The sequence below is a fragment of the Lissotriton helveticus genome, chromosome 8, assembly GCF_964261635.1.
Source record: "Lissotriton helveticus chromosome 8, aLisHel1.1, whole genome shotgun sequence".
NCBI lineage: Eukaryota > Metazoa > Chordata > Amphibia > Caudata > Salamandridae > Lissotriton > Lissotriton helveticus.
In genome coordinates, this window is record NC_136069.1 from 369,134,896 (window position 1) to 369,151,126 (window position 16,231).

The following is a 16,231-nucleotide window of genomic DNA, read 5'->3' on the forward strand; positions in this document are numbered from 1 at the left end:
TCTATGATAGCTTGGTTATTTGAAAAGCCAGGTCTTCAGCTTCTTGCGAAATGTAAGATAGGAGGAGCCTCTGGTGTGCAGTAGGAGGATGTTGCAAGCTTTAGAAGTGACATAAGTGAAAACCCATCCTCCTAATCTGGTTCTGTGTATGTCCAAGATGCGTGCAGTAGGAGTCCTACAGAAAAGAGGTGTCAGTGTGGTTGGTTGAAGGAGAAATTACTTGCAATGATCCGATGCATCAGATCATTGCAAGAAATTTAGAAATCAGGGTTCTCTTGCAGTCAACAATGATTTAATTCCTTATAACTATGTATGTGTGTAAATAATTGATTGTTTTTGTAATCTTATATTTTAATTGTAATTATGGTGTACATATTCTTTCAGCCCTGATGAAGTACTAGTATAAGACGAAAAGTGTTGGCTGGGCTGGCTTATCAATGTCCATTAGGAAGATATAAGAATAGATGTTCTTCTTCTACATACGAAAAGTGGAGCAGTTTTCTTTGACTGAGCCTGGAAGCAATCAACTCAAATTTGTTGCCTAACTTATCCTATGGAGAGAATAAACTCTTTGGACTCATTTAATGGTTGAATATCCAAAAAATATAAATGTATGGTGTAACACATTTTGAGTGTTTCTTCCTTGACTCTGACATAAATATTTGGTCAATAATGATAAACAATAACAATTTATAATAACTCTCTGAATGTGAAACATTAGTGAATAGAGTTTTCACAGGCATAGCTTGCATGGTATCAAGAGTGTGGAGTTGGAGAGTAAAATTGAGAGTGTAAATTAAAAAATCAGGAATGTGAGGTCAGAAGTGAAGAATCAAGAACTCTACAGTATGAGGTAAGGAGACGTGTCTGGAGTGTAGCCTAGAGTCGAAAGTTTGAATCAAGGATCATGCATTGGAATGTGAAACCAGAGTTCTTGAGTCAAAGGTTAAATGTTGAACCTTTCATTGCTGAAAACAGTTTTCTTTGCTGACTGAAATGAAAGATTATGTTACATACAGTGAAGAAGTCTTTTAGAGAAGAGCAGAGACGATTAAGTAATACACTGGCATAAAACAATGCTCTCAGACACTAAATTGTACATCAACGTTTTCAACAAAAGTTTCGCCAGAGGAGTTTGCTTAAACTTGTTCACCCAAGTGGGTTCAGCAGTAATGGATATACATTACAAATCAGGCTAGAGATGCTTAAACGTTTCTTGTAGAGCTGTTTATCAAAATGTTTGTGAATTAAAATATTGTTGCCCAATGGAAAATGTCATTCATTTTTATGACTGTGTGACTGTGAGAAGGAGGAATGAATATGAAGTTGCATCACATGCCACTCTTCATTCAATAAAGTATTTTTTATCTATGATGCCAAAACTAATTGCATGGTTGATGTTTTGGGAAATGTAATCACTAAATAGCTCTAGAGCATCATCAAGACAAATGGCAGTTTCAACAAATGAGCATAAACACAATTCGTTGTTTAATTTTCTCTTAAAATAACACAGTATTTTCCTTGATGGTGGCAATGTGTTCTTCCCAAACTGAGTATCCTAAGCTGAAAATGACAAAGCAAAATCCAACATAAATACACAACAATGTTTTATGTTAGGAACAATAAAAACGGCAAATGATGTTTGAGGGCGTTCAATGCCCTTATTCCAAGTTATATTAAATCAAGGCCCAGAAAAATATTGTATTCTAAAATGGCGTATTCCGTTTTGGGAATCACTATTAGGCATTAAATAAAGCTTGCAATTTGCAGTAACCAAAATGCATCTTAGCCTGTCCTGCACCTTACAGTGGGGCACTTTTGTTGTAGCGTTTGCGTACTTGGCCCAGAAAATTAACTTTCCCTTTTCTCAGTTAATTGATTTTAAGAAATTTCCTCTAACCTCCTGCTACCCACCATTCTCAAGTGGTCCTCCAATGGATCTTGTTTTGTGCTGAAAGGGACTGGATATTCGGCGGATGAGCAATTATCAAATGAGGACCAAGAATAAGATAATGCTATATTCAAATTGCTATCCCTTATCTATTGTAAATCAATATACCAATCAAGAGAGAGATTAACCAAATGATTTACTCACAGAGAAATAATGAGTCAGAATCAGCAGAGTTTAGTTCAAATCTCAACACTTAGGGGTCCATTACAATGTCGGGCAGATCGCCACGCCATGGTGGCGGTGGCGATCCGCCCGACATAAATGCCCGCCCTCCACCATATCCCCCCCCGCCACATTACAATGGCGGGGGGGACCGCAACGGAGGGAAACACCCCCCGCCACTTTTCCGCCCCGGTCGCCTTGCTGCCGGGGCGGAAAAGGAATAATATGGTGGCGGTGTCTAATAGACACCGCCAGACATATTATGATGTGAGTTGTGCAGTGCCTTTCCGCGGCGGCGCTGCCGCCACGGAAAGGCATGCGGTCATCCGAACAGACCCCTTAGTTTTTCATCCAAGAAAAAAAAAAATGTAATATGTTGCATACCTTTCTAAATTAAGAATAGTTTTAGGTTTATTACAGCATCAATATCACTGCAAGATCCGAGAAGGAAAGGGAATGATCTTCTTAAGCCAAGGGAGATCATAGATCTCCAAAAACCTAGGAACCCAGCTGAGCCTCATACAAACTCTTAGGGAAGTTCATAATGTTCCAAGTGACCAGTTCCAGTGCATTAAAGAGAGGAATATGTCTTAGTCAGTCGCAGTAACACCAAAGTCACAGCAACATGATGTGAACCCTTCAGCTGAAAAGGTTCCACTGCGTTAGCACACCAACCAGCAGCCGATCGCAGCATTACGTCAAAACTTGAGATGCCCTCGAATGTCCAAGCAGTCAGTCCAAAAGCTGTAAAGTTGGTGAGTCTCTCCTCCTTCCACTCCGAAATCTGTGTTATTATATTCTGTAAGTTATGGGGTAACACCTCTTGACATCACTAGGAATATCTGACCACTCTGTGTCATTGGTCGCCTTCGATAGGATGAGGTAGTAGGTACAAAGTTTACAATCTGAAAGAATTTTGAAATTCAAGTTACCTACTTCCTTAAATCATTTAAATTTTGTCGTACAAACAATAAGGTATTCACAAAGTAAGTGAAAATGTGCTCAGGCATTTCAATATTATGTTTCCAAGTATCTGTTCTAGTTTGTATCAATTTCTGTTGCAAATACAGTCTACTGTACTGCATGTTATCAAAAGAAACAATTGGGAGTCAGTACACAAGTGGCAACTTCACTAAAAGTGCCCATAGGCTTCAGATTATTCAGTTCATAAATTCACTTGTGGAAAAACAAGCAAGAATTGAGGCCTACGTAAAATACAACTCATTTCACGATGCATTATGCTAAAATGTGAGCCTCAAATTGAATAGCATATGATAACCTCACAAATAAATGTGTAAATAATACTTCAATCAATATCATGATGGTTTTGTGTACGTATAGGGTAATCCTAAAAGTAATGAAATGTTACACATATATGTATAGGGAAAGGTACATATATATCTTATTTGCATATTCGTTATTAAGGCACACATATTACAAAATGAATTTGAAGAAAGATTCATGGAAACAAAATTAACTTAAACCCTGTGTAGCACCTACTTTTCTGTTTACACGTTACAACATGAAATAATTGTTTTATTTCTAACACAAGAAACGTTAATTTTGCAGATGATTTTTTTTTTGCTGTTACCATTTCATTAACTAATCACTATATCAATATAATTAGAAATAAAATGTTCAAATCTATTTAGTAAATATGAACTAGAACAAAAACTCCTTTTCAACATTCTGCATGCTTTTACGATGCAGTATCTGAATCAGAGCTGCCTTTTGTCATTTCTCAAAAACTTGAAGCTTAACACACAGTTGTATCTTAATCCCATATATATTTTTAAAAAATGAATTGTCAGACTTGTAGGAGCGTGAATGCAAGTAGTTGTGCTGGTACTGTCATTGTCAGCGCTGGCAGGCGATATTGTTGGTTTAAGTTGCAATGCCTCCTGAAGAGGGCCCAGGCACTTATGTTTTAACAAATTACCGTCTTTGCTTGCACTGCCTTGTGTACGTTCAGCCCTGTCAAGTTTCCGAGGTCCTTGCAGTCTGTGTTTCTCCAAATGCAGTCTTGCTTATACTATTATAAAATAGGACTAGAATACCACGTTTCTCATAGACCAAGGAAACTTAGCAGTTATGTATGTTACACAATTCTTTTTCACTGAGATACAATAAAAGTAGTGAAAGTATTATTTTATGTTTGTAAGGTATTCACAAGGGTGATTTTAACTGTCACTACTGACAGAGAATATAAATGTTGCTAATGATGCACCTTGTTAATCGTTGTTCATTTAACCAAGCAATACGGTGTTGAATGATGCTGTGACCAGACCGGAGAACACTGAGTCTGCCATCCTTCATTTGGTTCCTCATAGGGTAATCATCTTTAATTCCCATCTGTTTTTTTCATTGTAGGTTGATACAACCCTATCCCAATTCAGTGATCCTAATATCTACGTATGGGATTTCAATGTCAGCAAGAAGCTTATAAAAGTGGGCGTCATCAGCCAGAGGCGCAAACCTCACTGTGCTGATTTTGCTTCTATCCGGCGCCAAATCGCTCTTCTCCAAGAAATGCACGTGAACCACTTTCACTTTTCACTCACATGGTCTTGGATTCTTCCACTAGGGAACCTAACACTTATCAACCATACAATGCTTCACTACTACCAGTGTTTTGTCAGTGAACTAGCTAGAGTCAATATCACTCCAGTTGTTGCCCTGTGGCAGCCGACTACTTTAAATCAGGGACTCCCCCTTGCACTCTTCAAGCATGGAGCCTGGGAAAATGTTGAGACGGTCAAGGCCTTTGTGGATTATGCTAGACTCTGCTTTCAGCACCTTGGCAGCCATGTTGGAATATGGATCACGCTCAATGAACCCTACATGAGAAACATCACATACACTTCAGGGCACAATTTGCTGAAGGCTCATGCACTAGCATGGCACCTCTATGACAAAGAATTTAGGAAAGCTCAAAGAGGTAAGATTTCAATAGCCTTGCAAGCAGATTGGGTGGAACCCGCTTGCCCCTTCTCCCACAATGACAAGGAAGCAACCAAAAGGATTCTGGAGTTTGATATAGGTTGGCTTGCTGAACCAATATTTGGTAATGGTGATTATCCACGTGTGATGAGAGAATGGCTGAGCCAAAGGAACAGCTTTGATCTTTACAACTTCTATTTGCCAAACTTTTCTGATGAGGAAAGAAAACTCATTCAGGGATCATTTGACTTTTTTGCCTTGAGTCATTACACCACTACGCTTGTCTACTGGGAAAAGGAAGATGTGTCAAAGTACGACCACTATTATGGAGTACAGCCAATAAATGATATCACATGGCTCTTTTCACCAAAGAGGATGGCTGTGGTTCCCTGGGGACTACGCAAAGTTCTTAATTGGGTGAAATCAAAATATGGAAAGATTCCAATTTATATTTTAGCCAACGGCATTGACGATGGCCAGAATTTGATCCAGGACAAACTGCGAGTGTACTATATAGAGAATTATATCAATGAGGCACTAAAAGGTAAGACTCTTGTAAACTACTATTGAATGACGTAAAGAGATAAAATGCTTGCACGCTTTTGCATTGTACACAAAATTGTAAGTAGAAAAAATTGAGTAAAAATGCACAGACAAGGACAGTGTCCGATGGTGACATTTGAAAGTGGTGGGTGTAAAAGTTGGGTATGCCTTTTATGTAGCGAGTAAAGCGAGCTTGCTCAATGGACGCATGTGGTGTTTGGGGGAGGGGGTCCTCCCCTCAAGAAAACTTGAAAAAAGATTGCCAAATGGTGCCATTTTAAGCAAATCTTAAAGAATTTTGTGAGAAAGCAAGGAGGTTTATAAAGCAATTGTGAATGTGTAGTCTTGAAATATTTAACCACAATAAATACTGACCCATATCTTACTGCTTTAATATGTTCAACAGAGTCTGTAGTGTGCAAGTTGTGCAGCACAACAACTTCAGGCCCTTTAAAGTGTGTGCTTGCCCAATATCTTGCAATGTGTGAGGCACCGCCTTTGTAAGAAACTTTTCTAACCAGGCTTGGGGAAGCACGCACATCTTCAGGCTGCAATTAGTCCTAAAGAAATATGTGTAGATGGGACATTATCTGAAAGGAAAAAAGTGGGGCTCTTTAAAAGGGACTTGGCTGAAACATGAAAATAATTTTCTGTGATTCCCATAGTGTACCACCTGACTGGTATTTTGGTTTCTCCCTGAGCTTTCTCTTATTGCATCAAGACATATAACACAACAACTGACATACACCTAAAACCTGCAAGGAGTATTGGCTTTGTCAAATGTTGTTCGCTGTTTAAGATAAATGAATAGGAGTAATGATTTTGTGATACATAATTAATATTGAAAATGTTTAAATTCTGAAATCGTGAGACTGTGAATTAAATATGATTGAGGCCAGTGGAAGTAGTATTGGTGTTCAGTTATGTGCACTTTATGTTAGACATGTATGCCCTTTCCTCTCCACATCTCATCCATCTGCATATCTTTTACCTCACCTCGTTCCTCTTCAGCACCCTCTTTTCACTTTCTCCTGAATGCACTGCCTTGCATCTCCTTCCCTTCATAGCCCCAATACACACAATGCACTTATTCACATGTAAATACTTTATCTTCATTTGCATTCACGTTGTCGATATTTTTACAACTCTGTATCCCCTTCACACACATTTACACAGAATTTCAATTACAACTGAATATGTGACCATTGCTCTGTATGCTCTGCAGCAAGGTCAACCAACTGACAGGCACTGTAAGAAACTAGCCCTGCCTTCAGCCTCATCACCAGAGTTCTCAATCTCTGCCCATTATAAACACCTGGCGCGACTCAAAGTATGCTCTATATAAGACTAATAAAATGCACAAAAAACACATCAACACAACATGATGGAAATATGTAACACTCTTAGGGAACGCACAATTAAGTAAACCATGTGAAATAGAAACAGAAACTAAATCGCTGACATGCATTACCGTAACATTTTAAAAATTCATTGTTAGGAAATCCATCAGTGTTTTGGACATTAATGTTAATGGCATGGATAAAGGGCCAGACAGGGTCCTCTTTCAATGCCTGTTTTAATTACATTTAACAGAGCCAGAGACAAGAATGACATAACCACAAACATCAAGCATGCTATTGCATCTGGGCCTCAGTTATGAGGATTTGCCATAGGGCAGCGCCGCAGGTCTTTCTGCTGCACTGCACTACAGCAAAAGAAAAGCTCAGAAATGCGCAGCATCTATCAGATACGGTGCATTCCTGTCCTTTACCCCTGTGCCGGTGCACAATGGACTGCCGAGCGCCAACCCAAGGCACCCTTTGCAAGGGTGCCTGCATTACAGAGATGATTATTTTTGTGCAGGAAGGGAAACCTTCCTGCATAAAAACAATCAAAAGAGGTTTTTTCCTCTTTCTATGTGTGCTGCATCCCAGAACATGTGGAAAAAGGAAAAACAAGGGGAAATAAAGATATTTCTCCCCGTTGCGCCTCCCCTAAACCTCCCCTGGGGAGGCATACGTTTTTGGCGCTGCCTCAGATTTACGATTTCTCGTAAATCTGGTGCAGTGTCAAAAAGCCATGAATGTTGCTAGGAACGCACCCAGCCACACCTGTTACACGCCCCTTTAACTCAGAAAACTGTGTTAAAGGGAATTATATTTAAAAAGCAGCATTAATCCCCAAAAAGTGGCTTAGTGCTGCCTCATAAATATGGAGGAGGCTCCTGCGCCACAAAGCATCACAAAAAGGGTCGTTCTGGCTGCGCAAGGGGCCTCAAAATTTTTTTTTGCTGTAAAGATGTAGGAATTTCAGTGGGGTACAGCCCCAGAGGTCTAATGTAGACACCACCCCTGGGCAAGGATAATGAGTATGAAACAGACAATAACAATAGCTCTGGTCAGCGTTACAGTACCTTGGAATTTTTTGGGGCGAAAGAATTGCAACTTGTTATGAGGAATACAAAACCATGCTTTGCCTGCTGAAATCTTTGAAGGACATTGGGGGCAGGCTGGGAAGAGACTGTCCATAAAAAGGAATATTATAAACATTGGCCAAGCATCTAGGTCCCGTCTTTTAGATTCCAGTAGAAAAGTGCAATGATGTATTCTCAAGTAAACAACATAGTGCATTTGTGCATTTGCGCATTGGTGCTATGGCAGTCCAATGTGATGGCGTGCATGTGTTTATGCATCACCTACCATACACGTGTTACAATATTACATGGGCATCATTTTTATTTTAATTTACAGTTATAGGACTGCTAGCATCAATAAATATGTTTGATGTGTGCTAATGCACATTTTTCTAAAAGGAGCAGCTTGGCAGAAAATTGCACAGTCCCTATCCTCCAAAAAAGAAAAAGTAGGAAGAAAGCAAGTCATGAAATTAAAAGGATGGTAAGGAAGCTATACTCCAAGAAGGGAAAAATCCAATAAGAAGAAGGAATGCCATTTAATTACAAACGAGCAAATGAGAGTGGCAAGAAAGTCAACAAAGGTACACAAGGGGCAGGCCCAAAAGTCACAATATGGATTGGTACTGTCTAAAATCAGCTAAAATCTATTTGTAGCCAAGACCGAAAAACTAAATAGAAGCAGAGATATTGTGCATCAAAAATGCAGGCAGATAGTAGTGTGGATAGAAGAAAACCAGAAAAGTGGAAATGGCTTTTATGGATGGCCATTACCATGCCAAAAATAATGGAAGGAACAAGAAAAAATTAGATTAGAGGAATACATCCATTGGGAAGGCATTAATGCTTAGCAATGATTTTTATTAGTATTTTGACATAAAAGAGACACACAATTCTTGATAATCATCCCTGCATCTCCTGCCCAATAAAACTATTTATTTGGAGTGTGGTCCTCAAAATCAAGATGTAGGTAGCAATTAATCTGATGCACGGTTCAAGAACTATTTCCTAATCTTAGATATTGTCTTCTCAAATGAGACTGTGTTAGCCAATGAGATACATCTCTCTGGTATACGTCAGTATCCTGGCATGGAGGACGGAACATGCTTCTTAGGTGGAAATATTCGTACAAATAGACCAAAAAAATACCAGAAATTCGAATTATTTGTAGTACTCTGCACACAAGTACAACAAGTGATTTGAATTTACATATCCAATTAAACTGGTATTGCAGATTAGCGGGTAGCCTCTGTCTCCTTATTTCTGAAGGGGGTTATATGACAACTTAACCCAAAAACCCAAAAATGTAATAATATTCCTCTTTTAGACTTTTTTTCTCATCATTCTGACTTAAGAATGTGTATCTTCAACATGTAACAAAATATAATTAATTTTTTTTTTTTTTTTTCGAAATACAAATAAAATTGTTTTTCTCATCCAGGGTGCCACTCAGGTTTTAACAGGGTGGGTTTTTGAACAACATAAAAGATGTACAGGTGGAACACTTAGTCCAAGTCCAAATGGGCTTGAACAGGAGTGCTGTCACATTGGGAATCACAACTATGCTTTTCACCTGTTTCGTTGATTTCAAGGCGGCTTTCAACAGGGTCCCGCGTGATTTACTTTGGCAGCATTTAACAAATATTGGGATCCCAACTAAGATTCTGAGAGCAAATCAACTTTCATATACTGACGCATGTTTACGTGTAAAGCTGGGAGATGGACCTAAACTCACATGGAAGAGATACACGACAACTGGTTTGAAACAAAAGTGTGTTCTTGCTCCATGCTGTTCAACATCTATATCTCAGACTTGTCATATGTTTTAAAATTCCCAAAATGCTCACCTGCCAAGGTGTGGTGGTCTTTCTATGACAAATATTGTGTACGCCGACAGTTTTCTTCTACTGAGCCTGACACCTTTAGGGCTGCAGCACCTTTTAAAAAGTCTCTCCACCTACATACGACAGAACAAATTAGAAGCAATCCTCAAAAAAACCTAAGACGTTAAATTCACGAAGAAAATGAGAACACCTGGTGCTTGGACAATTGGCAGTTTCCGGCTTTGTTTACCTTGCAGTACGACTTATTCGAAGTGGTGTTTGATTCTAGCGGCTCCTTTACTTTGCACATGGAGGCCATTAAGTCGAAAGCTGCAGTTGCCTCCCTAACATCAGGCTTTTGGCAGCTCGCAAAAACTCTGCCCAGTCCCATTTTTGGACCCTTACAGAAGGTGATGGTAGTGAAGCTTTTACCCACTATAGCATATGGCTCTGAAATGTATTGGATAGAAGATGGCAAAACACTTGGACCTACTAACTGCCAAGACTTATCGGTCAACATTCAAGTTTCCAAATCATATTACACTGGGCCAGCTTCATTTTAAATGTAGTTTTACAAACCTGAGCTGGGCTATTACGGGTTACGTTTTTTGCCTGGCTGAAAACAACACTGTGTCAGCCGGGGTCTAGCAGGAAATAAACACTCTCATTTCAAAGGCTGGGCTAAACGACTATCTAAAATATACAATCCATTCTCTCCCAATAGAAATTCCATGGAAGCTATAACTCTGCTTTAAAGGCGCCCTACAACATCAAAATCATATTATCAGGCTCGGTCCACTAGGTAGACCAGGAGCAACATGGCCGGTACTAGCCAGCTACACTGTACATCCTGCCATTGAAGAAATGACAGGTCCAGAACTATTAGTTCAACTAAAACAATTAATTAAAATACATAGACAGTTGGTTCAATATGTCATGCGGACTCTAACGGTCCAACCTCCTATAAGGATTCCACAACACACTCCTCACCAGGGGAACACAAATAAAATTACACCACAGACTCTGCAATCAGTCATTGAAAAATTATCCGCAAAACGGGAACAAATTCCATTCTGGATAGCTCAAAAAATCACTTAAATCGAGGCAGTATTTCCTGATAGTAAACCTCATGAGAAACACAGGATTTTAACAATCTGTTTACCAATGGGGATCACACCACACCTGGAGGACTGTGACACTTGGGGTACAGTCTTTGTTGCAATCTACACAAAAACACATGGTGTTCCGTCTATGGCGGTAATACCAGACGTCCTGAAACAGATTCAAAATGAATACGTGGGGGGGGGGCCACGGATGCGTCCAGAATGGCCGCGTAAGCCGAGGGCTCCCGAGACCCTCGCCACCCCTCGGCACTATCCTGTCTATGATCCGGTAATTGGACCATCAATCCTGAGAGCGGATCTGAAGCGGCGCCGGACGATGTGATTTGCGTCCCGGGTGACCGCTTTTTGACCTGCTGAGAGCACCGGACAGTTGGCGGCCTATTGTAAGCTGAAGCCGGGGCCTCGAGTTTTCGGCCGATCCCGGCCGGAGTCTAACAACATCGGGGCCGGAACCGGAAGTCGCCGGCTCTGCCCCGCGGACTCCCCAGCCTCTGATGTCTCAGCAGTAGGGGAAGGCCCCCCTCCACCCTTCACTGCCCCACAGTGGTGTGCTGTGTGCAGGTACGGGGATGAGGCACTGGTGACTTGCTGCGGAGAGCATCGGAGGCCTGCAGGCTCCAGCTGGAGCCGTTTAAATTTATCCTGTATTGCCAGCCCAGGACAAGAGGTGACTGGGGATGAGGTTCTCTGCAGTAATGGAAGCGCTCTCCCTGGCTCTGTGAATAGCGCTGAATAGTTGATGGGGGTTGCACGCCGTTTGAGGTGCACTGCAGTGAAATTGATGGCCCTGAAGGTTTGAAGGTTTGAGGTACCTGGCGGTGGAGTCAGAGTGCCTACGTGGTGTGGTGCGCTGCATTTGCTGGCCTGTGGAGCTCTGCGGTGGTCCCTGGGATGTGCTGTGCTGCAATGGGAGGCCCCCGGTTCATGTGATGGAGCCTGGGGTGTGGCGAACCGGCCAGAGAAGTGGAAGTGGTACTGAGGAAGAATGGCATGAGCAAGAATGAAGGGGCATATGTTCAGCATTGGACTCCTGTGCCGCGGACCAAGGTGTTGACTCTGCAGTGTTGCAGATGCAGAGGCAGACTAGGGCCTCGCTGTTGTACTGAAGAGGGCCAGATAACACCCTCGTCAGAGGTATGGTCAGATCTGGAGACTGAACGACCCCTGCTGGTTGGCTTAACTCCCAGGGGCTGCACTGCCCGGACGGAAGTGACTGCAATACTGTCCATGCAGCTCTACTGGTCAACTATTGTTGTGATTACAGGGTTACGGCTACTGCTGGGTTAGCTCTTCCCTAATTGTCAGCATGGCGACCAGACCTGAGCCGGAGAAACAACAGTCAAGGTCGACTAGAGGAGCTAAATTTACTCAAACTAATAAATTGGATCGCTATACACAACCTAGAGGGTCGTCTTCTGGAACTGGGAAGCCACAAGACGGGGGGGTCGACGCGTTGACTGCCGCAACAGAACTTATGTTGCAAGATGTTATGGTCGAGATCGACGGGGTGAAAACCTCTCTCGGACAAAAGTTGGAGTCTTTGGATCATAAGCTGGATACAGTCACTATAGAGGTTAACTTGATCAGGGCGGACCTCACCAAAACTAGTGAGAAGGTAAAATCACTAGACATTAAGACGTCCAGTCTCACCGACGATGTGGCACTCCTGCAGCAAGACGTATGCGATCTCAAAGCCTCCAACGCATCCGCAAGTCGTAAGCTGGATGAGTATGAAGAACGGGCCCGTAGAAACAACGTGCGCATTATTGGTGTACCAGAGAAAGCCGAGGGTCAGGCTGCAGACCTCTTTGTTGAAGACATTATACTCAACCACTTGAAACCCAGAGGACTGAGTAACTATTTTACAGTGGAAAGAGCGCACAGGGTTTCGGGAGGTAGGCCGCGACCAGGAGCACCGCCCCGGCCTATGATAGCGAGGTTGCTTAATTTTAGGGTCACCCCATTTCTTTAATGGCTACCTTGAGCAATTTTTCTGCGAGGGTTGTATGTATTGTTTAAATGTTAGTCATTGTGTTGATGAAGTGTTTTGTTATAGTCAAGAAACCATTCGGAATAAAATATCATAAATCAGAGGATGTCGGAGAAGGAGACGTTATCATATAATGAGGACTATATAGATAAACTCCTACAGGAGGAAGGTAGTGGCACCTTTCTGGCCGATAACACTACGACTAGTGATTTGTCATTGAATGAAAAGATCACAAAATTGGAACGCCTAGAGAAGAAGTTAATACGAACTAGGCTGCATGGGCATACTTTAGCGAAATATCTGAGATCAAACGTCATCCCCATCGGACTTCAGGTCCGCAATGAACCAGCTATCTTCCTAGAGAACCCGAAGTTCAAGGAGAGCTTTAGCTTCGTATCCAAAACGTGCTCAAGACATTGGATGGTCTTGGGCATTGAAACAGCAGTAGAAGAGGTGGAAAGGCTCACTAGGGAGATAGCTGCCCTGAGAAAGGAAATCATTGATGACAAAGCCTTAGTTAATGCTAAGGAGGCCTTAGAGAGACTAGAGAAGACTATCCGTGAATTTGATATATACACACAGGGAACCAAACTTGAGAAGGTGGCTAAAGACATCAAAGCATACGATAAGAAGTCCACATACCCCTACCTGCAGGGAGGGTATTATACAAAAGACCAGAGAGGGGGTTTCTCAAGTCGAGGCCGCGGAGGGTATAGACGTTATAACACTTTCTCGGGCTCATCAGCTATCAGTGGCTCAGATAGTGAATCAGAACGCCCAGGTACCAGTACAGGGTCTAACTCTTCGGCCCAGAATTTTCAGGACCAACAATCTTTTTTAGGCGAGGACCAATGGTGGGGACCACGCGGCAGAGGCCGCCCCTGGGGACGACCCAGGGGGACACGGGGTGTGACATGGAATCAAGGGACAGGCAGAGGGAAGAAAACATTTCAGCCAGACTCCCATGGCGACATCAGGACGAGGCGCCAGCATTACAGATGGTAGTACATAGACCAGAGAATCCGGTCATCAATTTGTCGGATTACGTACTAACACAAGATGAACAAAGTGTGCTCTCGAAAGGGTTATCCTTTGTCCCCACAGCCATGCCTAATGATTTCAATTTGAAGATTGAATTACAACAATTCTTCAGGAAGGTACGCCTTAAACACTATTTTCAAAAGGTACCCCACAATCCAACTTTTTCAGCTATTGGGCTGAGGCCCCCGTCTAAGTTTAACCCTCCCTCACATATGGTGGATAGTAAGATTCTAGCCTATGAACAGGTGGTCATACGTGATGTGGAACAGATCCTGACTACCAGACAGTATGTACCATACAACATGAGCAAGCAGGAAAAAACGGCCCTTTACAGCTTGAAAAATAACACCAATATTGTAGTGAAGCCTGCAGATAAGGGCGGGGCGATTGTAATCCAAAGTGTTGAGAAATATAAGAATGAGATACTATCCCAATTACAGGTTGAGGGGAATTACAAGCTTCTTAAAAAAGATCCGACTAAGGTGATTAGTCAAACTTTTAGTGCTGTAACCAGCTGTGCACTACAGGAGGGGTATATTACTAAAAATGAATTTGATTTTCTTAACAACAGACACCCTCGTATGCCTACGATTTACACGCTCCCTAAGGTGCATAAACGCCTGGATGATCCCCCGGGGAGACCCATTATTTCAGGATGTGGTTCCGTGTTGGAACCACTGTGTAAATATATTGATATATTTCTAAAACCTATAGCGATTTCGACCCCCACCTATCTACAAGACACCATGGCAACTATACAGTTAGTTGATGGACGCCAATATGACTCTGAAACCTGTTTGCTTGCAACAATGGACATCACTGCCCTATATACAAACATTCCCCAACAGGCAGCATTAGATTGCATTGAAACTGTTTTGAACCGCAGACTGGCCCCACACAGGGTTCCAACTGAGTTTATTATCAAACTCTTAAACATGGCCATGACACAGAATTTCTTTATATTTCAGGGAAAATTCTATGTACAGACAAAGGGCGTGGCTATGGGGGTGAGCTTTGCGCCCAATCTAGCCATAATATTCATGAGTGAATATGAACATATGTTTGTGCTGAATGTAAATAATCCCTACGGAGATCAAATCCAACTCTGGGCCAGGTACATCGATGATGTCCTGCTTATTTGGAATGGTAGTAAGTTGTCCCTGACTCAATTCCATATGTGGCTTAATCAACGACTAGCCGACATCCAATTCACATTGGAGTGTGACAATCAGACGATCAATTTTTTGGACATACAAATAAAGTCCGACCTCGGGTACTTGTACACCAGTCTATACAGAAAAAACAGCGAGTGTAATATGCTCCTCAGGTATTCGAGTCATCATCCGCGGAACCTCAGGGATAATTAGCCCTTTGGGCAATTCATGAGGATCCGCAGGAATTGCACGAGGAAAGAGGATTTCTTTGATGAATCGTCTCTTTTGATTGCTAGACTGAGTGAGAGAGGTTACCCCATACGCTTGCTTAAGAAGGCTCGCAAGCGAGCGTGGTACAACCACCGGGAGCAATTACTGAGTGTACAAGAAAAGGGTAAGAGTGAAGAGAGGTTAGTGTGTGTAACAACGTTTAACACCAGAAGCAATCAAATTAAAAAAGCCATAAATCGGCATTGGCATCTGGTGCAAGAGGAAGTGGGTGGACTACAGACACCTTTGCACGCGTTCAGAAAAGGAAGAAGCATCAGGGACCATTTGATAAAATCACTTCTTCCAGTAATGACAGTGCCCACTCAGACCACACTATGGGGCTTACCCCCAGTAATGGGCCACACTAAGTGTGGTAATTGTAAAGCGTGTCCCTTGACTTTAGAATGTACTACCTTCTCCCACAACAACCAGGTACACACATTGAGGGTACACAGTAATTGCAACACTACAGGGGTGATTTATGCCATCTTGTGCCCCTGTGGTTTTATGTATGTTGGACAGACAATCCAGAGAATAAAATGTAGGATCCTCCAACATGTTAGCCGCATACGATGTAAAACAGTGGGAGCTCCTCTAGTGCAACACTTCACCACATTTGCCCATGAACCAGAGAGTATCAAATGGTGGGTAATAGAAAAGGTGGAAGTAAACCAAAGAGGAGGGGATCTCCAGAGTATTCTGAGTAGGAGGGAATGTCGTTGGATATACCTTCTTGACACAGCGAGTAAGGGATTGAATGAATTGGAGGAAATAAACAGACAGGTGGCAATTCTCTGACTTTTTACACCCAGCCGTTGAT

At 42.0% G+C, this 16,231-nt stretch overlaps 1 protein-coding gene across 1 annotated transcript in view; it reads left to right on the top strand.

Moving 5' to 3' along the window:
* KL (klotho) overlaps positions 1-16,231 on the top strand; it is a 360,970-nt gene that overhangs the window by 294,454 nt on the left and 50,285 nt on the right. The window contains exon 4 of the mRNA XM_078657164.1: positions 4,484-5,597. Coding sequence (XP_078513290.1) covers positions 4,484-5,597 — 1,114 coding nt within the window. The remainder of the gene's footprint in view (positions 1-4,483; positions 5,598-16,231) is intronic.